The 26683-nt window shown below is 51.0% G+C and overlaps 11 protein-coding genes across 11 annotated transcripts; 5 read left to right on the forward strand and 6 right to left on the reverse strand.

Moving 5' to 3' along the window:
* Positions 1 to 340: 340 nt before the first annotated feature.
* On the reverse strand, positions 341 to 2175 carry VTN77DRAFT_2846 (uncharacterized protein; the record flags this gene model as incomplete). The annotated part of the gene is made up of 4 exons (XM_069418730.1): positions 341 to 1248; positions 1307 to 1502; positions 1736 to 2025; positions 2082 to 2175. 4 exons carry the CDS (start codon positions 2173 to 2175, stop codon positions 341 to 343), a joined length of 1488 nt encoding a protein of 495 aa, XP_069282327.1.
* A 458-nt stretch (positions 2176 to 2633) lies between these two features.
* On the forward strand, positions 2634 to 3410 carry VTN77DRAFT_2847 (uncharacterized protein; the record flags this gene model as incomplete). Its single annotated transcript, XM_069418731.1, has 1 exon — positions 2634 to 3410. One exon carries the CDS (start codon positions 2634 to 2636, stop codon positions 3408 to 3410), a length of 777 nt encoding a protein of 258 aa, XP_069282328.1.
* Positions 3411 to 3705: 295 nt separating this feature from the next.
* On the reverse strand, positions 3706 to 6489 carry VTN77DRAFT_2848 (uncharacterized protein; the record flags this gene model as incomplete). Its single annotated transcript, XM_069418732.1, has 2 exons — positions 3706 to 6370; positions 6431 to 6489. 2 exons carry the CDS (start codon positions 6487 to 6489, stop codon positions 3706 to 3708), a joined length of 2724 nt encoding a protein of 907 aa, XP_069282329.1.
* A 538-nt stretch (positions 6490 to 7027) lies between these two features.
* VTN77DRAFT_2849 (uncharacterized protein) lies at positions 7028 to 8532 on the forward strand (the record flags this gene model as incomplete). Its single annotated transcript, XM_069418733.1, has 3 exons — positions 7028 to 7400; positions 7453 to 8289; positions 8345 to 8532. The coding sequence occupies 3 exons, from the start codon at positions 7028 to 7030 to the stop codon at positions 8530 to 8532; spliced, it is 1398 nt and encodes a 465-aa protein (XP_069282330.1).
* Positions 8533 to 9405: 873 nt separating this feature from the next.
* Positions 9406 to 10306, forward strand: VTN77DRAFT_2850 (uncharacterized protein; the record flags this gene model as incomplete). Its single annotated transcript, XM_069418735.1, has 2 exons — positions 9406 to 9538; positions 9618 to 10306. The coding sequence occupies 2 exons, from the start codon at positions 9406 to 9408 to the stop codon at positions 10304 to 10306; spliced, it is 822 nt and encodes a 273-aa protein (XP_069282331.1).
* A 2073-nt stretch (positions 10307 to 12379) lies between these two features.
* VTN77DRAFT_2851 (uncharacterized protein) lies at positions 12380 to 13123 on the forward strand (the record flags this gene model as incomplete). The annotated part of the gene is made up of 5 exons (XM_069418736.1): positions 12380 to 12442; positions 12516 to 12669; positions 12725 to 12915; positions 12978 to 13012; positions 13081 to 13123. 5 exons carry the CDS (start codon positions 12380 to 12382, stop codon positions 13121 to 13123), a joined length of 486 nt encoding a protein of 161 aa, XP_069282332.1.
* A 550-nt stretch (positions 13124 to 13673) lies between these two features.
* Positions 13674 to 14466, reverse strand: VTN77DRAFT_2852 (uncharacterized protein; the record flags this gene model as incomplete). Its single annotated transcript, XM_069418737.1, has 2 exons — positions 13674 to 13886; positions 14002 to 14466. 2 exons carry the CDS (start codon positions 14464 to 14466, stop codon positions 13674 to 13676), a joined length of 678 nt encoding a protein of 225 aa, XP_069282333.1.
* Positions 14467 to 15769: 1303 nt separating this feature from the next.
* On the forward strand, positions 15770 to 17863 carry VTN77DRAFT_2853 (uncharacterized protein; the record flags this gene model as incomplete). The annotated part of the gene is made up of 2 exons (XM_069418738.1): positions 15770 to 16335; positions 16390 to 17863. 2 exons carry the CDS (start codon positions 15770 to 15772, stop codon positions 17861 to 17863), a joined length of 2040 nt encoding a protein of 679 aa, XP_069282334.1.
* Positions 17864 to 18840: 977 nt separating this feature from the next.
* VTN77DRAFT_2854 (uncharacterized protein) lies at positions 18841 to 20057 on the reverse strand (the record flags this gene model as incomplete). Its single annotated transcript, XM_069418739.1, has 2 exons — positions 18841 to 19361; positions 19418 to 20057. 2 exons carry the CDS (start codon positions 20055 to 20057, stop codon positions 18841 to 18843), a joined length of 1161 nt encoding a protein of 386 aa, XP_069282335.1.
* A 758-nt stretch (positions 20058 to 20815) lies between these two features.
* VTN77DRAFT_2855 (uncharacterized protein) lies at positions 20816 to 22467 on the reverse strand (the record flags this gene model as incomplete). The annotated part of the gene is made up of 3 exons (XM_069418740.1): positions 20816 to 22068; positions 22122 to 22227; positions 22285 to 22467. The coding sequence occupies 3 exons, from the start codon at positions 22465 to 22467 to the stop codon at positions 20816 to 20818; spliced, it is 1542 nt and encodes a 513-aa protein (XP_069282336.1).
* A 2388-nt stretch (positions 22468 to 24855) lies between these two features.
* On the reverse strand, positions 24856 to 26463 carry VTN77DRAFT_2856 (uncharacterized protein; the record flags this gene model as incomplete). The annotated part of the gene is made up of 1 exon (XM_069418741.1): positions 24856 to 26463. One exon carries the CDS (start codon positions 26461 to 26463, stop codon positions 24856 to 24858), a length of 1608 nt encoding a protein of 535 aa, XP_069282337.1.
* Between the last annotated feature and the right edge of the window lie 220 nt (positions 26464 to 26683).

The raw sequence follows: 26683 nt of genomic DNA on the forward strand, positions 1-26683 counted from the left end.
TACCCACCTACTTACTCCTCAAACCCAACCTTCCGAACTGGTTGGTACCGAGCGCTTTGCCTCCTTCCCATCAATAACAGCATAGTGGCCATAGAACCTGACCAGCGTATGGTCAAGTTGAAAAGGCAAAGCTTTTTTTTCCAGGCTGATCTTAGCCCTGAATGCTAGAGCATGTTGCGTGCATTCTGTTTGTCTGCCCGGTTCGACATCATATTTCATTTGGCATGTGTAGGAAATGGGGATTAATACATGTCGTACGTAGCCAGACCTGTGATTCTGGCGTGAGCGCTCCAAGTTGATCACCGTAAATGTGGAAAGCGCACGGAAATCGTCTAATCGTCTAATCATCAAATGGCCAAAACTGCTCGAAAATAGGCGTGTCCTCGTCAGGGTGTACACAGTACTGGGCGACGAGTTCCGCTTTCACCCCTTGAAGCGCTTTTACCTCCTCGTATCTTTCGTGCTCCACAACGCCTTTCTCCGGCCACAGATTGCCCAATCGCTGCTCGATCGTCTTCATGATCTCGATGCCTAAGTCGGCGCGTTTCGTGTCTGCTTCAATCTCGGCGACCTGTCTCTCGGAGAACGGGTCGGACTCGGTAAGATGACGATTCTGCCACTCGTCCTGGAGGTCGAGCAGCAGAGCACAAAAGTGAGCTTCACCCAGTTCGAAGATCCGGCGGGAGAGATGGAGGAGATGGCCGCTGGTGGGACGCTGGAACCGGATGGCACGGTATTGGCTTGGATTTTTGCCTTGGACGAGACGGCGCCAAGCACCCATGACCGACTTGTTCAGATAGTGACTTATGGCCGCAGTCTTCTCTTCGCCATGCAGAGAGTCGATGTTTTGGGGCATCTTAGGCGGTTCGAGGTTGTCCCCGACGTCGGTGCCGTCGTAGTTGATAAAGCTGGGATCGAGGCAATGATCGAACAGAGGCGCTATTTGGATCGATTGCCAATCGATGATACCCAGGATTTCCGTCGGATCCTCCGGATTGACGAAGATATTTTCATGGTGGAGGTCGTTGTGCCAAAGGTGGCCACTGGTAAGGGATGGGTCGTCTGGCAGCAAGAACTCGAGAATTTGAAAATAATACTCGAGCGCCGCAAGCTTCTTTGCAGGTGTAGGTTGATATAACAGTCCCGGTCCGCAGACGATCGCCATCTGCTTTGGCACATGGCGGAGCGTCTTAATAGCCGCTCTTTCACGGAGACCAACCGCTTTTCGGTAATCCAGAATCGAGGTCCCTTGAAAGGGCATATGTAAGCAGCATGGTAGACACTAATTCCAAGCGATTGAACTTACGTGGTCCCCGATCACACTGAATATTTTGGCGGCCCTCGTCGTTCCATTCACGGCCGGTAGCTGGGCCAACTGCAAAGCGAGAATTGAGAACGGAGTTCACCTCTTCGATGGAGAGAGGCTCTCCAGGACATACGCCGATGTCTTCGGCGTAGTAGAGGCTCCCAAATCGGGTAAATTTTACCTCTGACCACCTCTTCTGATAGTCAAAGACATTGCAAGAAAATTTTGAGCTTCGCATTGGGGCGCAAAGTCCACCAGACTTTCGGCAGAGGGATTCCAGGCAGTTTTGAATTCAGCTCCGACATGGTTGTTATCGTCCACTCGGGAGTTCCACGTATACACATACGGTACTGAAGTTTTAGCACGTTGCGCGCCTGGAAAGGCAAGATTAGTTCGACAGCTAAATAATGGGGGCATTTCCCAACCTACGAAGTCCATGGTCGCAACTTCGCTGGCGGTGGTGTAATGAGGTATGCCAGCGTTGGGGTTGGGAACTTTTCCGATAAGTTGAGTGCCATCATCCATGGTGAGGACATAGGCCTTATTGTACAGGTCATCGGGGCATTTCTCAATATTAACGCATCGGTTAGCACCGACTGAGTTTGCTGCCACGGACGCCAGCTCATTTACGTTGAATCGTACGCGGCGTCGTGCCATCTGTTCGGCCTCGTTGACAAGAAAGCGTCCGCGAGTAAACTCGAAGAGCCCATCGTCGCAGTCTATCACTTGTCAGCTCCGTGTCAGTGGTTGCGAGCTACGAGTTGAGAATGCTTGCCAAATGCACGCGTTGCCATCGTTGCGGCAGACAGGAAAGGGGCGCGTACGATGTTGGTTCTGAGGAGAGAAGATGTCGGTAAAAGATGCTTCATGCCGGCCTGCAAAACATGAAACCTTCGCGGTAGATGGGATGGATTTCCTTTCCACGTGCATCCCGAGCAATACCAGAGGATTATTGATCTCTTAAGAGAGGAACTGCTATGTCTGTTCCAGATTGGGAATTGGAACGTCCATTGCATTGCTAGGAAACTGGCCAATCAGCGGATGAAATTGGGAGGCGTATTCATGTGCTATTGGTCACATTAATTTCCGTTGTTTTCATTGCTGGGAAATTGACCAATCAGCAAATACAACCCAGAGCTGTGTTGTGCTATTGGTCACAATTACAGCAGCTTGCTTTCTATACATTCGAGCTTCGTAGACGTATAGCCAGGTATATATATATATATATATATATATATATAGCATGATTTCCAGGAGCGTTGCAGGGAAGTAAATTGCAGAAGAAGGAAATTTGCTTAGTTATACTATACTATACTATCGCGCGACAATGCATTCCCCAATCTCCCCCGCGATCCTCTACTGGGGCACGCCCGTGGTCCTGATCACGACCGAAAACGAGGACGGCACGACCAACATCGGCCCCATGTCGTCAGCCTGGTGGCTGGGTCATCGCTGCATGCTCGGTCTGGGCGCCGTCTCGCAGACGACGATCAACCTCTTGCGGACGAAACAGTGTGTCCTCAACCTCCCCAGCGACGGGATGGGTGCGCAGATCAACGCCCTGGCTCGCGCGACTGGAACCCCGCAAGTACCCCCCATCAAGCAGGCGCTGGGCTATCGATACGTCAAGGACAAGTTCGCGTGCGCAGGGCTCACGCCGCAGCCCTCGACCCTGGTTCGACCTGCGCGCATCGCCGAGTGCCCCGTGCAGATGGAGGCGGAGCTGGTCAATGTCGTGGAGCTGATGCAGGATCTGCCGGATCGAAAGGGATTCATGTTGGCGTTGGAAGTCAAGATCCTCCGTACCCATGTCGAGGATTACCTCCGCATGGCCGGTCATCCGAACCGCATCGACCCTGATCGCTGGCGACCGATGATTATGAGTTTCCAGGAACTGTACGGTCTCGCGCCCAGAAAGGCGGTTCCTTCGACGTTGGCTTCGATTGATGAGGAGAAATACCGGCCTTTGACCCGTTCTGAAGTGGTTCGGCAGGGCGGTGACATGGATGCGTTCGATGACAGAGTGGATGAGAAGTCTGTGTCTGCGGATCGGCCTGGCAATGTCGCGTTATCCTCGACTGAGAATGAGAAACAGGCGGTTTAAGCCAGGACTGCCATCCCCAAGCCTCGCCACTGGTCGCGGATAGACTGTGATTTCCTGATCCGGCTTTGTCAGAATACACTTTGTATTTGTATTTGAAACCATATCATCATTTGTAACATCTAAATGCGCTATTCTAAAATATTTCCGCCGGGTATCACGTATAGAAATTGCCATACCTAGGAATCGTACCGAAACGCTAAAATGTATTCATCACCATAGCAAATTTCCAAACATCATGACTGGACAGAACATAAAAATCAAACCCATTTGTTTGATTCGTGGCAGAATGTCGAAGCTAGGTCCGCCATCCCTGCACAAAATCATGCAGCCGATCGATGACAACACCAAAAATGGCATTGACACTGTCGTTGATCAGCTGCTCAAAATGCCGAATGGCCTCTTCCTCGCTCAGCTCGAGATGGAACCGCTCTTTGACCTTCAAGACGGCCTTGTCGGGCTCGACGCGGATGTCTGGAATGTTCGCATCGACCATCAAGCTGAACAGATTGAGGATGAGGTTCGAGGACTTGCGGAGAGTCGTGTAGGCGGTGAAGCAGTGTTGCTTGAATTGAAGGTAGTGAGGAGAATTGGCGCCGCCCATACCTTCTACCATCTCCTTGCAGAGCTTCATCATAGGTGCGAACGGTTTAGGGTCACGACCGAGGATGAAGCCGAAATCCGCATGGAAGAAATGGCCATCTGGTGCCAGCAGAAGATTGTCCAGATGTCGATCACCCACACCCAGCAGATACGTGATTACACAGTAGCCTGCGCATGATTTGATGTACGTGTCCATTGTTTCCTTGCGAACACCGAGAGGCTCATTCTCATCTGGGTTGTTGGCCCTGAGATACGCGAGTATCGAGCCTTTGTATTTGGCCGACGCCGCAGAGAGAGAGGTCGACGGGATGAATTGAGCCGCCCCAGCATTAGAGCTGGTCGCGAGAATACGATATGGAGTCAGTTTCAAATCGAGATTCTCTTTTTGCAAGAGACGATCCATCAGGGTAATGATCTGAATCACGAGTTGATCCTGACGGAGGTCATCGCCGACTTTGAAATGGACGGGATATTTGCGGCCATCAGCGGTTTTGAAATTGATAAGCAACGGTGACAAGGACGACTTGAAGACGTTTGATTCCTCGGGAAAGCAGCCAGTTATCATCACTGACGGATCCAATGGAAGTGGCAGAGGTGGATCGATATTGATAATCTCGTTCTTGGGGTCTTTGAGATACTTCTTGAGTTTCTCGATTTTTAACGCTCGGTTTTCTCTGGAGAAGCGAATATCCTTGGCTATTCGTGACAACACAGTGATCAACTCTCCCTGTCGCAACAGCGTCTTCCTGTGTTCGGGATGCACCTTCTCCAGTTCTGCCATAAAGTAGTACTCAACGCGGGCGAAAAGCTTTCGACGCGACGACACGTTCCCCAGGCCGGTATCGTCACATTCCACCATAAGATACCAATGAAGATAGTTCCCCAGCACAAAGTTATTAGCTGCACGTGCAATGAGAAAGTTGGCCAAGGATGAATCGTGCGCTTCATTCTCCGCACTCTCCTCGGATGTCCTTTCGAACTTCAGGGCTTGCACGAGCTGCAGCAGGTAGAGAAGCAGCTCGTCATCCCCAGCTTTGCGAAGACGATCAACAGCATACGCACGAACAGCAGCGTTGTCAAACGTAGGCCCAAGGAGCTCTAAGGCGTCATCAACGTCAATTTCCGTCCATTTAGGAAGGATTTCTACCGCTTGTCGAGCCTCGCCAACGTCTCGCCAGTTGACTGATTTAACGAACTTGGTCAATGCTCTCTTGTCGCGGGTTAAATAATATCTGAACCTCCAGATGAGATCCTTCTCCTCTGCACTCAGCTCCTGCGTAGGCCCATAAGACATGATGACATTCAGCTCATCACGGATTTTGGGGTTGGGTTTCAGATCGCGATCCATAATCCCAGTTCGATGACTGCGGACAAGCCTCCGGTGCTTGTCTTCGCACGGATTCCCCGTCTGACCCACTTCAGGATCATAGATCCTGATAACTCTGTTGTCACCGGCATCGTCCCCACCTTCAATTCCTGGGCCTAGTCGAACCTCTGGAGGCGGCTTGAGGGTGGAGTTGGGGTTGGATTGCGCATGTTGTGGGTAGGATGAGACAGGCGGTGGCGGATATTCATAGTCACCCCAGACAATGGGGTGATCGAAACGCGGAAATTCTATATAGAGCACGAAATTCTCCTCGTCGAACTCTTCTGCATCGGACTCTTCCTCATCGTCACCGTCCCGGTTCTTCCCATCCCTCGCCTTCGCGGCCTGCAGCCTCATGGCCCTCTTTCTGGCAGCGTCCTCTGCGCTTAACTTGATCTTCTCTAATTGACGGAACACCATCTGATCCAGCCAGTCGATGCGAGGAATTTCACCCATTTCGTGCTTCTTGATCAGACCTTCCACGCGCTCGAGCTCGAGTTCTTCAGGAGATGGGCCAAAGGCAGCAGAGCCATTGGTCTTGCGACGCCTCGGAGGCGGAGTTGCAGGGGTGGTTGTCGAGGAGAAGCCATCTGCCGCCTTATGCCTATGGATTTTGCATTTCTGCCTACCCATCCTCAATTTGCCGTCTGCATCGAACAGAGAGATAGTCGTGCCTCCGAAGGGAACAGCGTGACCATAGGTACCTTTGCCGCTAAAAGGAGATAAATCCCAGATCGTGATCGCCAGCTGTGAACTAAGAGGAGCGTCCTTCAGCGACACGGGCATTTGCAGCCACTCGTTCCATGTTCGGCTTGTTTTGAAAGATTTATAGGAGGTCTGCATGGGAACGCCGAGGGGCTTCGAATCTGACCATAGCTGAACCGTCACGAACAGGTCTGAGACAGGACTCTGGTTCGAACCAAGGTGTCGCAACTCGGGATTCTTCAGAAGAACCGAGAAAGGCAACTGCTTCTGTTTGCCCTCCAAGCTGGCTCTGCAGGCAGTTAGTTCAAACTCCTTGTCCTATTGTACATGGCTCCTGCAATCCACTTACATCTTCACATGGACTGGGAAGTCCACCTGGGTGGAGGTCGCGAACGTGAAGGCTTCCATGGTCAGCGCCTTCTGTGGTGATCTGGTTTTTATAAATCTCTCGGCATAGTCGCCTGCCTCAGCTCTTGATAGAGCAAGCAGGAATTCGACCGAATCACAATGCGATCAGTTTGGGCTGGCAGGAATGTCTTGATCTTAACCTTGCTCATGAAGCTCCGCAGCTGCTGATTGGCAATCTAGGCCTGATATGACTTAGGTAATCTGGAGATGACGTGGGGCATGGATCCAGATCACGTGCACGGATCATGGCTGACGCGAGGCGCGTGGAATGACCGAAACGCGGCTCCCCGTGATACTGGCGAAAATCCCCGCCAGTAGTGTTGTGGTGTTTCAGTGCTCAATGAGCTTCATTTTGCTGAAAGCGGAAACTATTGACCATGCTTTGATTTTCCTGTATAGTCCGTTGTCTTACTGAGTATACCTGCATCCTCCTCTGAAACCAAGTCGTTGTGATAGGTCAGCCTTGTTTGTACTGTACCTATCATAATTCTCTTCACCTTATCTGCTTCCAAGCTAGAGAACACTACTGCGGACGAGCATGGCACGTACAGTCAATCTCAGATCACGTCAAGCAAACGACGACCGCGCAGACACCATTCCTTCACCTTCCTCCTCCTCCGACAAGGAAAATAGCACTGCTCGGGGATCTCGATCGCGCCCCGAAAAGAGGAAGAGCGACAGCCAGACCATGGCCTCTTCAAGCTTGCCCACACCGTCCTCAGATTCGCCTACCAACAAGCGAAGGAGATTGGCAGAAAGACAATCCAACGTCGCGACTGGAAGTCAGTCGCAGTCTCAGCCTCGTCGATCGCAACGATTCAGCCTCAATGATGTCTTCGATCCAGATCAAGACGAGAATGAGAGGCGCCGGATTCGAAAGGAGTTCAGAGATCTCACTCGAGAGCTTAACGGTAGGACATCCTCCTCCAATCCGCCTTGACGGAATCTTACGCACATCTACAGACTACCGGTCAGAGTATCTCCAAGCCGGCAACAACGGAATCGTGAATACCATCCAAAAGGCGAACGAGCTTTTTGTCCATGTCAAACAGACGTCGGATGCTACTATTGACTCGCGGCTGTTAGTGAATGCGGCAGACCTGTCATACAAGAAGACGGCGCAACTCGCTCTGGGCGATGCCACTGCGGGTATCGACGTGGATGAATTTGTATCCAAATGTATATCTTTCATGCGACGAGGGCCGGAGGAGCCGACATCGGTCGTTCCGAGTAGTACCCAACGACGCCGCCAGCGAGCGCGCAGGGATGGTGAGGACAGCGAGGAGGATGAGGGGGATGCGTTGAACTGGGATTGGCTGGGCCGCGCTGCGTGCCTGCCTCACAATGCGCGCCCCTCCGTCTCTGGCTTTCTCCTCGGTCCCTTATCCGTTCAAAAGCGGACTCGTCAACAGACGCAGCGCAGAGCGCGAGAACGCATTGATCCGTCTCAGGCAGTGCGACCGCAGGAGCTACAGGAGGAAGATCTTGACCGGCAGGAGACGTCGAACCTTACCGCTCTATGTACGAGCATCAACCAGTTGTTGATAGAAACACAACGAAAGAGTCAAAATGCTGTCAACGAGGAGCTGAGTCAGATGGAAGAAGAGCCCACTGAAGAGATCATCCAGCAGGTGATGGCAAAGCACAATATTGCGGATGATGGTGGCGTTCCTCTCTTCCGGTTCTGTATCAACCCCAGATCATTCGGTCAGAGTGTTGAGAACCTCTTCTATATAAGCTTCTTGGTTAGAGATGGCACTGTCGGGGTGTCACTGGACAGTCGAGGGCTGCCCACGTTGCGTAAGTTTTCCTTGCTTATTGTCTTGGTTCATTGGCTAACCAATATCGATTCTAGAGGCCGCAAGACCCTATGCACCAAATGAAGCTCGCAGACAGGGGATTCAGAAACATCAAGCTATCTTCAGCCTCGATTTCGAAACCTGGCATGACTTGATAGAGACGTATCAGATCACTGAATCGATAATCCCACATCGAGAAGAGGAAGAACTACAGAATAACCGTCCGCGCGGGTGGTACGGATAAATTATGCCTCAACGCAGGTGTTCGTACGGAGTTATCTTGATTGGGCGGCGGGCTTTGTGTCAGTAGCTATTTATTCGATAGATACCCTAATAGTTCTTTTCTAGAGTTGGAGGATGATTTTCCTCTCAGAAATCAGTTGAAATATGTCAGCTTGTCGACAGTGCTGATCCACAATTTCAATTAAATCAAATGAGCAGCATTGAGGGCAACAAAAGTAGGGTTTAATCTCCCCATACTCCATTCCATTCCATTCCATCCATCCATCCATTATGGGGCCGTATTGGTGCCTTGACTATCACTTCCCAGTGCCGAGGCTCAGGGTATAAAAATAGTCTACATTCCACAGCCTCAATTTCATAAGCAGTTTACTAAGGTAAGGTACGCAAGACAGCAACTAGCGTGAATGAAAACAAATTTGCCCATGCTCAATTATGGTATGCTAACTTAGGAGTCGGACACTCCGAAGAAGAGCCAAGACAATCCTGAAACTTATCAGCCAATTGACTAAATCGTCACAGTCCAGACCGGACACTGAACACAACAGAGCTTGGAAGACTTACAATTATTACTGCCCAGTAAGCAACCTCGGTCTTGCCTTCCAATTTGGCTGCACGCTACGTGTCCTGATTAGTCTTTTGGGGCCATTGTTTCCTACCTTCTAATAAGGATGTTACGCCCCGTGTCTTAGGAATGATCCTTCCATGGCACGAAGTCTAAATCTTGAAACAGTGCTGACGCGACTTGACGTCGTATGGATACATAACTTTCAACTTCTCCCATCAATCAGCCCAGCAACGCACTCGATTGAAAACCTTACTGGGATATTGCTAAGATTTTAAATTTTTCGATTTGAACAGCTGATAGAGCTTCACGATGAACTCGAAACTCTTTCCAGGAAATCCATCGCAGGTGATGGTTATTCGCAAAGTCACCCCCGAAATCACGACTCTGAGTGTCCCATTTTCACGATTTGGACTTTTCAAGTTTGGGGGGAGAGGTACCATCGGTACGCGATCGTCCAGTTGGCATTGAGAGATTCACAAAGATAAAAAAAAAAGGTGCAGCTAATCAGAGACTTTAACTAGTTAAACTTGCATCTGGCTCTTTGGCAGTGTTCTCCCCAGTCGCCCTGACGCCCGAAGTCCAAGAGACGATCAAATCGGAAGGAGGGAAGCTCAAGTATATCGCGGCCCCGGATCTCGAACACCACCTCTACATCACCGCGTGGAAGCGCGCGTTCCCCGACGCCGAGATCATCGCGCCCGAGGGGCTGTGGGAGAAGCGCCAGAAGAACCCTGAGTTCAAGGACACGGAGTTCCAACACGTCTTCACGGCGGCTAACAAGCGGACTCAGAAGATCTCGGAGGAATTCGACTCGGAATTCGAGGTGGAGTATGTCGACGGGCATGGCTCGCACGAGCTCGTGTTCTGCCACAAGCCGACGCGCACCGTCATCGAGGCCGATCTACTCTTCAACCTGCCGGCCAACGAGCAGTACTCGCGGTCCGGGGAATCGCCCACGTCGGGGATCCTGACCCGCCTCGTCACACCCCTCATCTCGACCAGGATGCCCGCGACGTGGCACAAGCGGTTCGCGTGGTACGTTCTTTCGGCGCGCGATCGGAAGGGGTTCACCGAGTCGATGAAGCGCATCGACGGGTGGGACTTTGACCGCCTGATCCCTTGCCACGGCGATGTGATCGAGACGGGTGCCAAGGGGGTGTTTCGCACTGTGTTTGAGTGGTTCCTAGATGGCAAGCAGAAAAGTGTTTGATGTTGTTTGCTTGCAAATCATCTTATCGTTATGCTGTATATATATACCCGAAATGCTCCTCAATATTCATATTCAGATTGGTCTACGGAGTAATGATGATAATAATAATAACAATTATATGCACTGATCCATCGTTTTTCTTCTACTCATATTCTTCTCTCTTGTCCATTTGTAAGGCATCCACTACTATGCGCTTAGTGGATTCTACAGTAAAGACAAACACAAAGAAAAAAAAAGAACCTCAAAAATTAGAGTAACTTTAATTCTCGAACCTCAAGAAAAAAGATTGTTTGGCCTTTCTACTCCGTAGAGCTTCTTCGAGGCTAATGCAGGTGAGAGTCAGACACTCACGTGGGAGTAGACATATGACCGAGGTATTACCCGTTTTGTCGATTCTGTCGATCAGGTACCTTACCTACTGTAGTACCTAGATAGGTAGGTAATGTCCCTAAGCTATCAACGCAGCTAGTAACATTAATGTCAACTATTGTCTCGGTACTCGGTGCTCGGTAGGTAGCTATGTATGTACTCTGTCGTTCGGCCGTAAGTAGGCTGAGGGAAATTTAGGTACTGTACCTAGGTAGGTAGGTGCAGTTGCAAGGTAGTGTAGTGAGGTTGCTGATTACTGTACGGAGTACGGAGTAATTGGGTAGCGTGCTGTACAGGACTACCATGTATACAGGGAGATATATATATGTACTGTACAAGATTGAATTAAGCGACTCAGTCAACTACGCAATAATCCTGACTCCTGTGTCACGGTTAACAATAAAAAAAATAATTTATGACCTAACTGCTAAATTGGACGATATCCGTGTCATAGCCGTTATCAACACAAGAAAGTAGTAAAGTAGTAAAAAAAAATCCAGGTCAGAAAAAAGGTTGGCACCGCTTGGAGCTAGTTAATAGCTCTGAAAAAAAAATAAGAGTTAGATCTTCGATGTCGTTCTCGGCACATTTAGGTAGACGACAAGGTTCGGGTCGGGTGAAATAGTGCAGGTAAGCTGTACATGCAGACCGGGCAGCGACGTCATCGCCACTTGTCGAGGTGGGCGCAGGGCGATGCTTCCGTCTCTTCAGTACCATGACGCAACCACCGTGGCGCGGAAGGAGAATGCATCATGAATTTACTTCGTTGTCTGTTATAACTGTGCACGCAAAGAATTATCATAATTCATTTGTCTTCCTATATACTCCACTCAGGATCAGTGGCTGTACATGTACATTTGTTTGTTGGGGCATCCATGGATATAGGTCGCTGTACCTAACTCTATATTTTAACTGGAGAGCTTCCGCCTTATCCACTGTCACAGCAGTGGGGCCAGACATATCCAGAAGACTCTCTAGCATGTACCGATGCCCGAGGGAGCTATACAACAGTACTGTAGTGTAGTTACGATTATGCTTGAGTATTTAGTGCAACGCCCGGAGGAAATCAAAAAAAAAAAAGAAAAATCCCGCCGAGGCTAGCCAATCATGATGATACTCGACTTGCCATTTGTCGATCGTCAACAATGACAACTGGTCCATCCAAGTTAGCCCCCTGCTGATAGTCGTCAATGCCTGGACCAAGACGGACAGTTCCAGGCTTCCACTTTTCAGGTCTCCGCCATCCTTACGGAGTCGATTGATTGATCAATGTGTGGCTGGTGGCCAGCCAATCGCCGAGCTGGTCTCCGATCACCAAGACCTGATGCTGGATATCACTGGCGCAGCAACAGCTTCACGTCACACCACCGATTCTAGCACGGGCCAGGCAAAAAAGAAAAAAGATCGCCATCAGCCTGCTTTCCAGCTGCATGTGACCGGAATGTTCTGTCGTTTGACAGACGGCGGGCCCGACTGGGCTGTAATCATCTGCTTCTGGGAAGCTTAAAGGGCATGGCCTCGCTCCTTCTTTTTTGATGTTATTATACGTCAGTCAGTCAGTCAGTCAGTCAGTCTCACAGCTTGAGTTGACACCCCAGACCGACTCTCGTCTGCACCCCTCGTCTATCCCCAACGATCCAGGCTAGCATATCAACTTGAGAAGCGTGACAGAGAAATCCCCAGAGAAAGAGAAATCTCAGCACAATGCCCGTCATCTCGCGACTCTTGTCCATCGTCCTCCGTGTCGGAGAGATTGGCTTTGCTGCTGTACGTCCTACCGTTTACTGAATTCCGACTATTCCCTATGTTCGCTGGGTTGTACTAACGCACATAACCATAGGTTGTCGCCGGTATCATCGGCTACTACTTGCACGAGGTCGATGATTCATGGCCACAGGGTCGCTGGATCTACACCGAAGTCATTGCGGGCCTGTCAATTCTTCTCGGCTTACTCTGGCTGATCCCCTTCGCGTCGACGTTCTTTGTCTGGCCAGGTATGTGTCGCCCTATAGTCGCATTCCGCGCTTCATTCTCTAATCACTCCCACAGTCGACGTCGTTATCTCTCTGGCATGGTTTGCAGCCTTTGGCATTCTTGTCGACGCGCTCAATGGTCTTCCTTGCGGTTGGATCTGGGACTGGGGCATAACCCTCACCGACCACACCGACTGCAGCCGATGGAAGGCTGCTGAGGCGTTCAGCTTCCTCTCTGCCATCATCTGGCTGATTTCTGGACTGCTGGTACGTTGCCGTGGTAGCAAGTCGATATGTTGGATGGTCTGCTAATTCCGCTGTGCTTTCAGGGACTCTACTTCGTCTGGCGTGTGGACGCCGCTGCGTAAGTTTCTCCTATCTTTATACCACATTCGTATCCATCCGAGAATTCATACTAATATTTCTTGACAGTCGCCGCCGTGGTGGCTACTGGTACGGCCGTTACGATGTCTAACGCTATCATCAAGACGTCAAGATCAGATGAATCATGCGGAGTGTCGCTTCCTTACGATTCGATGACCGAAGGAACAACTCCAAAATTACCACACAATACCACAGCTTGTGCCTCACCGATAAGCCTACGATGCGCAATATTTTCATGTTCATGAGATATGAGATTCTGATGGCATGACGACTTAATTCGACGATTTGATACCCTCTATCTTAATGATGTATTTGCTTTGTCGTGGCTTGAGATTGATGAAGAGATTTTCCGTTCATTCTTTTTATTTGGACCAACATTCGTTATCTACCTTCCAATTATCAATGCCATATGCGGAGAGTTGAGGCGCAAACAGTCAACACCATTGAAAATGGCTTTCTTTTTATTTCCGGCAGATTTCCGCAGGATACCTGTACTGTACTTTTCAGGCAAAATGCAACACATGATACAGATTTTCTTCCCTCTGTCCGTTCAACTTGCGATAAATTCTAGATATACAGTGACTTGACCGAAATCCAAGTTCCTTCTATGTCGAAGACGCAATAGTCAAACTGGACCGGACTCAAGAATCCCCATGGAAATACGCCGCCGTCGCACCGAGAAAGAACAAGAAAGCAGGGATATCAGCGACCAGGGTGCGCACCGCGTGGATGCGAAGCCACTTGCGGAGGTTGTCCCGTTTGGTGTTGTTATTATTATTGTTGGCGTTCTTGCCGTTGACCTGTGATTCCTCAGGTGAATCTGGCTCGATCATGGGGCGGATGGCGGATGCGATCTGTAAAAGTATCAAATAAGAACAGTACGGTACAGTATCGCGATAATTATATGTAGTAGAGTATGTATGTAGTTATTAACTGATATTTGTTACTTGTTGCACGACTTCAACTCACCCAAGGAACAAACACAAAATGCACCAGCGAGAACGCCGTCCCTGCCGCATAGAGCAATCCCGCCGTCGTCGACTCCGGTTTTGTCGACCGCGACAGCGACAGTCGATATCCCGCAATTCCACCAACGAGACTGCCCACGCCCAGAGTGAGGATAGCGCCCAGCCCAAAAGGGAAACTCTTCGCCCAGACAGTCCGGATTGCGGAGGGCGAGACGTTCTTGTCGTTTTCGTTGTCGCTGTCGTCGCCGGCAAGCAGTGGCGAGAGGTAGGTAGCTTCGGCGTAGGCGAAGGTTAGGGCTCCGGTGGAGGTGATCAAGCCCAGGAGGGGAAGCAGTCTGGTGCAGCTGTAGATGCAGCTGTGGTTGCTATTGGAGAAGGGGAAGGCGGGGAGGATGTCGGATAGAGATCGGGGGAGGAGGCCTGTGATGCCTGTGCCTGCAAGGGGCTGGCCTTGGGAGAAGACCATCTTGTTTCTTGTCTGGGTTTGGGTTTTCTTTTTCTTCAGTTAATTGATGGATTGAGTAGGAATAATGAATGGAATAGAAGAATAGAAGGAGAGGTTAACTATCAATCAATTGGATTAATGATTAGTCAATGGCAGCAGAAGGGCTGAGATATCTAGCCAGGTGGCCAATAGTGCCAACTTATACGGTTCGTACCGAAATTGTCAGTGTTATGTATGGAAGAACCTCAGCCCTGGTATGTCCACTACTGTACCGAGTACCGACCTAGGTAGGTATACATACGTCATATGTTAGCCTATTACCAATTGCGTCGCGGGGCTAGCAGTTGGATCAGTACAGTTACAACAGGGCGATAATAATACTGTTAGTATTATCGCACATATGGACAGGAATGCCTGCTAGCAAAGTGACAGATTTAGATCTCGCATATTCTTCTTCTCTCGTTGTTGTACTGTTGAAAGTACGTCCGCCAGACCTGCTGAGCTTCCCCAGATTCCGCAATACGTGCATGCTGCATTTAGTTCTGAACGAGACAGACCATACTTGCAGGAGTGAGAAGGCAGAACGATAATCATTCAATGGATTGAGATTAACATTACTAATTGATCCCATCCAGCCGCGGTGGAGAAGAATTGCATTGGAACATCGTCCACGGTGTAGGTAGGTACGTACCATCATCTGGACAGAGTCAGTTGTATGGATCCCCGCCATTGATTGAAGCACGGGGTCCGGGGAGAAGCTCTGACTCGATTCGGGTCCGGGCCCGCGCTCGGGATCGTCCCGTGGCACAGAGTATCTATCCTCCCGAGTTGGCGGAGCGTGTCCGAGGACATCATTGAGAGAGAGGATGGACTGGTTGAAGGAGATTTCAAAGAGAACGTAAATCAATGATTATTGCAGTACTTGTATAGGTAGACTGTTAGTTGAGGTGTGATCTATATCTACAGAGCAAACGATATTCAATCAGGTGCGCAAGTAATTACATAATTTACCCTCAAAATAGGCACGTTCACCGCCTTCAATGGTACCTCACATCAGGCCAAAGAGAACAGCCAACATCCCCCATACTGTACCTTCTTATTCAATGGGGATAACTTATCAGGATAATTATTTTTCTCGTCGATTAGGGTCCATAATTGACCTGTTCAACTGGTAGTTCATCGTTCAACTTGTTGACCTACTGTACTATATATATAATTCTGCCGGCAAAAAGTCACCCCGCCTCTCTTTCTCTCCTTTAACACCCCAGCAACATTGTCGATTATAGGATTGACGGGAAGACTAGGTAGGGAAGGAGGTTGAATCATGTCTCTGGATCGAGGTGGCGGTGCAGGAAACAACCAAGACCAATCTCATGGCGCTTCTTCTACTACTACTACTTCCTCCCCTCTGAAAGACCTCGAGTCCGGCGTCTCCGGAACGGACGGGTTCGTCGACCTCAGCAGGCATTCGTCCGAAAGTTTGGACTCTGCTCAATCGGATTCAGTCGAGCTGCCGGACTATGCCAACCCAGACGAGGGATTGCTGGGCCATGGAGACACATCTCGCGCAACCCCTTCGTGGGCGTCCAAGGGCAGACGACGAAGAAGGGGCTGCTTGTGGTCCTGCATAGCTCGACTGCAGTCGTGGATCAGAGGACCGCAATCTCCCCGCAAGTACCGCATCGAGCCCTTCTTTCCTCGCTTTCAAACGGCGCCAATCCGTCTCGTGGATCGGTTTTTGCCGACGAGAAGCTCGCGCGTCTGGGCTCTGGTAGCGTTCCACGCTCTTTGGGCGCTGATATTCTTGACCATCCTCCACCGGTCGGTTACGGGCCTTGACATCCCCGGATATGGGAAGCCAGTCAGACTCTCCTGCGGGTCTCGATTATGGTAAGGAGTGGCTTCCACCTTTTTCATTTTCAGTGTTTGTTCTGACTCCTTCAGGTCCAATAGCACCAACTGCGGGCTCAACGGAGACGAATGCCGTCCCTTTGACGACGCCTCGTTCGCGTTTCGCTGTCCTGCCGGGTGTCGACTGAACACGCTCCTGGAGCCGTATACCGTGGGCGACCAGGACTACAACTACCAGCTTCTTGTCATTGGAGGCGCGTCAGATGCTGGTGATGATACCACCGGCATCTACCGCGGAGATTCTTTCCTCTGCGCGTCTGCAATACACGCCGGCGTGATCAACGGCCATACCGGAGGCTGTGGCATCCTTCGTCGCACGGGAGAAAAGAGCCATTACGCCAGTGTGGAAAAGAACGGCATTACAAGCATCCCTTTCTCGTCCAATTTCCCGCTGTCCTTTACCTTTGACCGTGAGGTTGCTTCCTCAGGGGACTGCCGTGATCCACGATGGTTGTTGCTCACCATATCCGTCTTCTTCACGGCTCTGCTCTCCCTTTTCACGACATCACCGGCAGTGTTCTACGGATCCGTCTTTTTCATCACCTACTTTCAAGTCGCACTCGCGTCAGATCCCCCCTTCTCGTCAGACTACGATGAAGTGGTCTCTATCTGCCTGGGTCGCTTCCTCCCCGCTGCCTTTGTCGGATTCGCCATCTATTACTTCTGCGTCCGACGCACCCTGACGGATCTGACTGCGCAATGGGAGAAGACGATCCTGTGGCTCGGCGCCTGCTGGGTCGGTGCCCTCAACACCGACACCTTCGACCGGATCCCGATCTCGCGTCTGACGCCTCATGACATCCAGCAGCAGCCCGGCGCCGTCCCGGCACTGATCATCATCATCACGATCCTCGTCATTGCCCTGCTGTCGCAAGCGTGGGCCCTGCGCATCGAAGGCAGACTTCCGCAGTACCTGCTTCTGTACGGCATCATGGCATGCGGTCTGTTGGCGATGCTGGCCGTGCCGCAGCTGAACCTGCGCATCCATCATTATATCCTGGGCCTGCTCTTCCTGCCGGGCACGGCGCTGCAGACGCGACCCAGTCTGCTGTACCAGGGGTTGCTAGTGGGGTTGTTCATCAACGGCATCGCACGCTGGGGCTTCGACAGCATCCTGCAGACGCCGGCCGCGCTGCTCGAAGACGCCCAGCTAGGCAGTCTCCTCCCGAATATCGCCGTTCCCGTGATCAAGGGGGAAAACATCACCTTCTCCTTCCCCATCCTACCCGACGACGTCGCGGGTATCAGCGTACTGGTCAACGACGTCGAGCGCTTCCGTGCATACCGATATAGCGACGCCGAAGGCGATAGCCAGGGTGGTAGCCAGGGTGATGGCGCCGAGCCCTTCCACTGGTCGCGCCTCCGCGAAGGCGAGCCGGAATACTTCCGCTTTGGGTATTTCAAGAGGAAGGCTCTGGGCGGGATCTGGTATGAGGATTTCACCAAGGCGGGGACTTGGCGGGCGGATGGGAGCTGGGTGCATATGGCTCCGGGGGCGAGTCGGTAGGTCGACAACTTTAGAGAAGTCTACTTTTGTTCTGCTTTCGTTTATGGTATTTAGATAGAGAGAGAGAGAGAGAGAGTCTTTAGATTAGATGTCGATAGATGTATATATATGACACACACATACACACAGATGATAGCTTCCCGTCCTTGTCCTTGACCTTGATATTCTGAGGAAGTACTCCGTACCTGATTATTTATTTATTATTACTATGAGTTTGAAGATGCCTGACGCACCCATCAATCAAATAGATAGAGAGCTCTCTATTTTTTAATTAATTAATTAATATACCGATATACCGAAATAAAATATCATATATATCAGGACAAACAAAAACAATAACTCTCGCTGCCAGAAATATAAATAAATAGCCCGAATGATCAGATGCAAATGCAAGATGTAAGTAAGACCCTTAACCAAACCCAGCCGAACTCAACCGAAACACCTAACCCACGGCGACCACTTGCCGTCTGTACTGTACATACACAACCTAGGCTAATGCGAACACCTATGCAATGCAAACGGAGGGTAGCAGAATGTACACCTCAAAGGAGAGAGAAGGAGACAAACAAGGGACGAATCGCGACGAAAGGATATGTATATGTATTCGTCCCAGCAGCCCAAAGCAACCGAGGGAGGAAAAAAAAAGAAAAGTCGAATAGTCGTCGATTGATCGGCTCACCCCTCGCGATAATCCTTACAGCCCACCTGCACAATACGCTGCTGCTTCCCACCATCCTCGATAACTAAGGCAGTCAACTTCTTCCCCTTGACGCACCCGGTATCAAGGCCCTTGGTGTATTTCTGGATGTTCAGGGAAGATGCCGCGTCGTGGCCGTAGACTACCGTCATCGTGCCGGATTCTGGGTCTGCGTGTCCGCTGTTTTTCTTTAGGTTGCTGTGGAGGAGGGATTGGTATTTGTTGAAGAGCTGAAGTATCACAGACAGTCAACAGTCAGAATATACGTTTGAAATGAGAGTCAGGGGGTGGAATGGGGTAGGCAGGTGCATACCTTGCTCCATGCTACGCCATTCCGCGACGCGCTCGGTACATGCGTATCCAGATCAATGGTCCGCATCGTCATCACACTCGCCGGATCTTGTCGTTCGAGATCCAGCCCCGGAACCAGTCCGCCGTGAACGACGACGACGTTCCCCATCCCCGTGATCTGGCCTACCTTCAGGATCACGGGACATGCCTCCAACCACGCGGCCTGCTCGTCGCTCAACTGCCGCGCGACCTTGCGTTCTCTGTAGTCGCTGCGCGACGCGTCTTTGTCATCCTTGTCTGATGGTGATTGCAGCGAGTTGTTGATTTTCATCTGCTGGCGCAGCAGCAGGATGCGGTCTTCGTGGTTTCCGCGTACGCAGGATGCATGCAATCTACGAGCGAGATCCACTACCTCCGAACTGTGAGGTCCTTTGTTGATCATATCCCCTGTAAAAATCAGGTGGTCTCCTGCGCTGGTGTCGAATGACACCTTTTTCAACAGTTTGTCCACTAAGGCAGCAGTTAGCAACAGAACTCCATCTAATAGAATCTGTGCATAGACATACACTCATCCTTGCAGCCATGAACATCCCCCACAATCACCAACCTCCGTCCATTGCCCTCACGCGGGAGTAGAGACGGATCCAGAGTCCTCGTCTGGATAATATCCGCCAACGGCGGCCGGGCGTTTGAGCCAAACCAGCCGCCAACTTTCTGCTGCGACTCAATATCCAACGACTTGATCAGCGCCGCATGCTCGTCGAGCCGCGGCTTCAGTATCCCCTTCCACCCGGCCCAGAATACCGACAGGAGGATGACATACATGGTGAGGTATCGTCGGAACTTCGGCGCGGAGATAACGGCCAACAGGGCCTGGATCCATTTCGGGGCCTCGCGATTGGGCGATGAAGACTGCGAGCTGCCACGGCGGCTGCGATACGACGGATTCGTCTGCCACTCGTTCCGGACGAAGTCGATCAGGGGACGATGATGGGGGAAGCCGCGAAAAAATGGCGTTGGGCCTGCTCCTCTTCCTCTTCCCCCTCCTATTCTTCGTCCTCCAAAGCCCGGGGAATCGGACGACGACGACTCGTCATCACTGCTGGAGACTTCGAGGTTGTCGACGTCGAAGTATAGGGACGGTTGTCTTGGTTGTCTTGTATTATTCGCCAGATCCGCCATTCTGATCTTGTCCGGCATGGTCATCGCATTGGTCTGTGGCTGTTGTTCGGGATGAGGACGAAGCACCTCTTTCGTGGCAAAAGGATAAACCCCGGAGAATAGTTCCTGCTGCCGTGCACGACTAGCGAATTCGAGAGCCTTGGAATTTGAGAGACCGGGAGAATCGAGCAAGACAGTGACAGTGGAGGTGCAGTCTCTGATTATTACCAGACCTCAGCATGACACTTAACAGGAGTCAATTGAGAAAAACAAGGAAAGAGGACAGGCCCTCAATAGACCTCGAGCTAGTCATCACACCAAGCTAGTACTGAGGAGACAAACATGCGAGCTCTTCCTGCCTGCCTGTCGGTCGGTCTGTAAATTAATAATTAGTCTTATCACCTCCGTAGGACTTACGTATGGCTCCACGCGGCTTCACCTTAGCGATCTTCTCGTCTCTTGGCAGTTTCGGAATGCGGCAAATCAGTGCGAAAGCATTGCTTCGAAGGTAGGACAGCTACCAAATAGTAACAGTAGATACAAAATCCATCTGCAGTTTATTGTCGTACTACAGATTCTGACAGGCGTGCACTGGCAACTTTTGACGCCACGGTCGCACAGAGAGAGTTCATAGGTCTGTCGCTCCCCCGCAGATCGATCGGATCTGATTAGATCCTAGTCGGGATCAAGTCCGACAATTATACTCCGTACTCCGTACTATAGAAATAGACAGGCACATTGGCCCTGCTGTTTCTTTGGAATATTGTTGCAGACTTCTACACAATGGTACAGTAGATACGCGTCTATCGATACTGCTCATACCTCTCTGCTTCTTGAAAGCGCTCCTGCACCTTCTGCACCACCTTCTCATTGTAGACTTCTTCGACTTCCTTCCCGCCGAGGAGGACTTCCCTCTCATGCCGCTGGGCCTCTTCCTTGGTCATGCAGACAAGCTCCTTCAGTTCCAACGGCACGAACTTCTGCCCTTCTTTCTCCCACTCCGGGTCAATCCTAAATCCTCCAGCGGGCCGTGTCCATGGAATCAGAGCCAGTCGGTTGGGAAGACCGCTGACCACACTCCTTCCTCGCCATATCTCTTCAACCAAATACGAGACATCGTCTTTGCTGACAGGAATGCGTAACCCCACCAGGTCGTCACCCGCTTCAGCTTTGGCGAGTCTCTCAATCGATGCTTGTAAGTTTCCTAAGATTGTGTCGTACATTTTATCCCTGGTCTTGCCTGCCATGCTGTACTCGATCGGATACCCCGTGATCTCGCAAATCACATGATTCGCGATCGTATAACCAAATACAGCGGGCATCGTACCCAGCACAGGGAGAATACGGACACGGAAGTCAGGGAGGACTCCCAATTCACCGACCTGGCCCTTTTGAAATTCTTCCTCAGGTAGTGGGAGAAGAGATGCTTTCCCGGGACCCGGTTTCTCGGTGGAGAATACCACCGGAATGCCTGAGTTGACGCCCAGCAATCGTAAGCGCCGTCGAGTGGTTCGCGAGAGAGCGTCTTCCATGCTGACGGAGATGTCGCCCACAACGACGCGAGTCGGATCGGACTTGCAGCCCGCTCCCATCGAGGAGATCACCCGAATCCCGCGAGAGTGGCAGTAGTGTAACAGTTCCACCTTCGTGCTGATGTTGTCGATGCAATCAATGACATAATCTGGCTGTTGTGGTTCGCTTCCAGTCAATGTCCACGGTCCCAGAAGCTTCTCCGCCACAGATGCACCAAATAGCTCGTTTCGACAATCGAACATGACCCATGGCGCGATCTGTTCCAGTCTGCGTCGAATGCATTGCACTTTCGGCGTGCCCACGTCGCCTAACGTGGCGACCGCGTGTCTGTTCAGGGAAGAGAGGGTGACTTGATCGAAATCAATCAGTCGAATCTTGGACACGCCGGATCGAGCAAGCGCCGCTGTTGCATGCGATCCTACACCGCCGCAGCCGACGACGATTATGAATGACGAACGGAGCTTTCGAAGACCTTCGTCTGTCAAGAATACTCGGTTGCGAGCAAGCTGTTCGAGGATGAGGTCTGGTTACGTCGTCAGCAGGTAATGCCTTTGACATGCCACAGCCGCTTCTCACCTTCATCGTAGTCTCCCTGCTGCGCTCTCCGAGCAAGCGCTGCGCTGCGCTCATCTTCCTTACTCAATGCCGGCACAGGAGGGCAGACTGTACCATATTCTGTGAGCTTCACTCCGCCCGTCAGTCGCAATCCATAGTATAAGACACAGTATCAATCCCGCACCTTCTCTGCCTTATGTCGCTCATTGATCTCCGGAATGGATGACTTCAATTTTTCTACCGCCGCATGCCGCTTCATCGCCTGAAAACCGTATATGCCAGCTGCCACGACGGCTCCCGACAACACCGCCGTAGCGGCAAGCTGGGCTTGATGAGAGCCAGCTTGCTTCTGAAGCCACGACGCCATGCTCTCCCACTTGCCCTTGCGCTCAATTCCGAATAACTGTCGCTCTTTGTTTTGTTCTTGGGGTTTTCTCTCGTTTTCAGCGTAGTCGAAATCTTCGTCGCCGTAGCAAAGGTAGTCCCGATATTCGTCCTCGGATTGACTGAAGAAATCGGCAAATTTAGTACACCAATTGTCCTTAACCGACAGCGACGGTAGCGTTGGACATTTTGGCCAGAGACAAGAGCTCTGCTCTTGCAACTATATGCCTATTCCTGTATACTCTGCTTGACGGCCATCTTCCTGTGGAACCACGGCAGAAAGAGGTCACGTGCCATACAGTATTACATGTGACGTATGAAGCTTGTTTGTGAATATCGGCAACAGCATCTCGGTCCGACCGATTATCCGCTCGGTTAGCCACCACTGCCTTTTCTGCCGCTGCATGTCTAGCGAACTCTCTTTCTCACAATAATGTTGTGCGGACTTTGTTGCCCAAGCATCAGAAGGTAAGACCTTCACAGTCCGTTTTTTGTCTCTTTCTAACGTCTAACCATCATCGACAGTCCAAGGACAGTGCTGCATCACAGTCTCAATGACGATAAACCTCACTTGAGCTCCTGACGCGTACTCATAACAGACCGCGACACGGACTTCATCCCTCGTCTTGCCACGAGTGGAAGAAGACGTGTTCGCTAGACGCGGCTGATAGAGGTGAACAGAGATCTTAGAGACTTGTCACAGCTTGTCGTGGACTTCTGATGCGTTTTCCATACACTACCCCCCCTTGACTCACCGTCCCGCCAACCCTGGATAGGTGGGCAATTTCTTTTAATTTCTTTCCAGCATGCTGTTCCACTCTTAGTGGTTGTCCATATAATGATGATGGATCAACACGAGAGTTGCCAGCAGGGATCGCCTTCAATGCCATATAAGCCTGCCGTATAAGCCTGGATGAGACATCATCCACACTTTGTTTTGCTTTTTTTTTTTTGCTTTAAATTTCTGTTCATTTCAGTTTACATTAAACACCCTTCCACCCTGCACTTTTCTCATCTATCCCTTTGATGCCTTATGATGACTCTGTTAGGACACCTCGGAGGCAAGGTACTACGGTACCCATGCTCCGTGTGTCTGCCCTCTTGAGGGTGACCACGTGCAGCAGGCCGTTGACGAGCCTTTACCCAAAGGTAGTTTTCAATCTGATGGCTAGGGATGTTTTTTTTTCTTTATTCTTTCCCCCTTTGTTTTCATTTCGCATGTTGGTTTGTAATGAGAAACCACATCATGACTTGATTTGACCTCGGAGCTCTCCTCTTGCTGAGCAGACTAACTACAACAGCAGCCAGTTAATACATCGCTACGTGGATGGCATGCAATTCAAAGACATGAGAGGCAATTGTTACTTTCAGTGCTCTCTATACAGATGTACAGTCATTCAGCAGGTGTAGACTGATGATATTTTCTTACTTTCCACTCAATGAATTCAATTCAATTCAATTCAATTCTTTTCCTCGACGTTCCCTCCTCTTCCTCTTTCCTTCATTATTCCAACCAACCCTACCTAAGCGAGCCCGATGATGACCCCTTGTGTCCAAAAGCCAAAGTTGAATGGTATCCGGCAAGAAAACCAAGATACAGCCATGTGTGTCCCTGAGGACACCATGGAATTTACTGATTGCATGGAAACCGTTGAGAACCAGAGAGCTAATCTGAGGGCTTGCCAATGAATCATTCGCTATTCTACTTGATACACGTGTAGTAATAATTGCCTATATTTTATGGAGTAGATAGAGCAGTGTAGCATATGTCAATCGGTGGTTTGCTACCTACCTACCTAGTTAATTAACTAATCACCTATGTACGGCGCCTAGGTATGTATGTACTACGTCGCCTAGTCTTAAAGAGCATGAGATGGCGGGGAATGATCCTCTATGTACTGTACATACCTCGCGAGCAAGGCGGGGGTTAAGTCAATGGTTAGGTAGTGGTTGATGTTGGGATTTATCTGAGACAGCGTTAAAATAGGACCGGTGGATTTATTGGATCCATTCGCTTGATTGTATGGATACCTCTTATGCATGGTTGTTCTGCAGGATCATTGGATATCTTCAGCGAGGTAAATCCGCCAGACTATACAAGTATGAAGAACCCAATTACCACAGACAGAGGACCAAGAGTTGGGGATGGAATTTCATATAGACAAGACAAGACACGTGAATGCTGAATATATACAGGCAAAGAAAGAAAGAACAATGCCACAAAACCCAGACTAACTTTTAAATAACACCTTGCAATGCACATACCCGGTATGCTGGTCGTAACCAATTTTAGATATACAGACAAAATTCTCGCTCATGACTTACCCCAAGAACTTCTTCTATCCCAATAATTCTTCTACTCAAAGAACGTCTACCCCAAGAACTTCCCCACTCTTCCACCGATATTCTCCAGATCCAGCAGGAAGGTGTCATGACCGAACAGAGACACGTCTTCTCCTAGCTCGACATGCTCGACTTGCTGGTTGCCCGCAGCACGAAGCGTGTCTGCGATCTCGCGCTGCTGCCATGCAGGGAAGAGGATGTCGCTGGCGACGCCCAGGACGAGGACTGGATGATTCTTCAGCGGAGCGAGTCCTGCTATCAGGTCCTGCGGCGGCCCCGTGGACGAAGAGCCGTCAGCGACGGGTTCGTTCATCGGTGCTGCAGACGAGACGACGGATTGCTGCTCCTCGTACGGTTTGTCGGGAAGCGTCAGACTGCATGAGGCATCGTTTGCTTGGACTTTCCATCCATTTCGAGCGATTCTCTTCGCGTTTTCCTCCCTCCGCTTGCGAGTCTCGACCTGGTGGGAGTGGCCTAGGTCGAACAAATCCATCGCCTTGGAGACGTACAACAGACTGTTGGGATCGTACTCGAGACAGAACTTTTCCCCCGCGTGATCCAGATACGTCTCGATGAGAAAGTCCGGGCAAAGCGCCGGTTGCTTGCTGGGATCTGCGCGTTTTCGTCCAAACCGCTTCTCCCACTCGGGTCCACTCCGGTAGGTCACCGTTGCAATCTCCCGGGCGAGTTTCATCCCCGTGTGCGGGGGTACTGAATCATAGTAGAACCCACGCGCCCATTTGGGATCCATCATCAAGACCTGTCGCTGCGTGTGCCTCATAGCAATGCTGTACGGATGGCTGCGGGCACAGCCACTGATGCTGACGATCTTCCCGATTCGCTCGGGAAACAAGACACCGGCTGCCAGACTCTGCATCCCGCCCATGCTGGAGCCAACAGAGGCGTGCAGCTTCCGAATGCCTAGAAAGTCCAAGAGCCTGAATTGCGCCCGTACCATGTCCTCTATCGTCAAGATGGGAAACCGGGTCGCATATCGCTTGCCATCCGACGGGTCAATGGATGATGGTCCCGTGCTGCCGTAACACCCTCCGATCACGTTCGTACAGATCACAAAGTATTTATCTGTATCCAACGGTGCCCCCGGGCCGATAAATCTCTCCCACCAGCCCTTTTTCGGATTCTCCGGGGTGCTGCGCGCATGGCTCGAGGCAGAGAGCCCGGTGTGAAGAAGGATGGCGTTGCTCTTGTCTGCATTCAATTTGCCCCACGTCTCGTATGCGATATCGAATTCTGGTAGGATACCGCCCCAGTCGAGCAGCAAGGGCTCCTTGCAATGGAAAAGCTCATGGTGACCGGTGGTGTAGGAGGGTTCGGGCCCCGAATTGAGGGATCGGGCGGAGAGAGACGCCGACTTTGCATCCTGCGCGTCGAGACAAGGGAAGGACATGGCCGGATTGGACGACGAGTCCTGCTGTTCTTCTCTCACAGCAGCCGATTGGGCCCTGCAAAGCGAACTCGTCTGCATCGACCTCCATGGTGCTCGGTGAATGGACCCATTGCGCGGGAACCTGTGCTTCCGCGTCGTGATTAGAGAAGCGGCATCATTGTGCTGTACAGGTGCAGAAATTCTCAGGTTCCGAGATGCTGCGCGAGCAGCGCCGCGGAGAGGATTCATGGTCGCCAGCAATAGATCTGATCACCTGGAGGGAAGCAAAGAGAGCCAAAGTGATAATAACATCTCCATCCTGCCCGGCGGAGAGCCCGAGTCCCCGCTGTTCAGTCTTCGCTCCGTCTATCCCGCAGTTGAGTCGCAGAGAGCTTCGCCGATCACGTCATTTGTTGGCCTGCCGATTGGTGACGTTCCGGGCGGTGTCCACAGGTCTCAGGCGGTATGT

The sequence above is a fragment of the Rasamsonia byssochlamydoides genome (assembly GCF_041956645.1).
Source record: "Rasamsonia byssochlamydoides strain NRRL 3658 unplaced genomic scaffold VTN77scaffold_2, whole genome shotgun sequence".
Lineage (NCBI taxonomy): Eukaryota > Fungi > Ascomycota > Eurotiomycetes > Eurotiales > Trichocomaceae > Rasamsonia > Rasamsonia byssochlamydoides.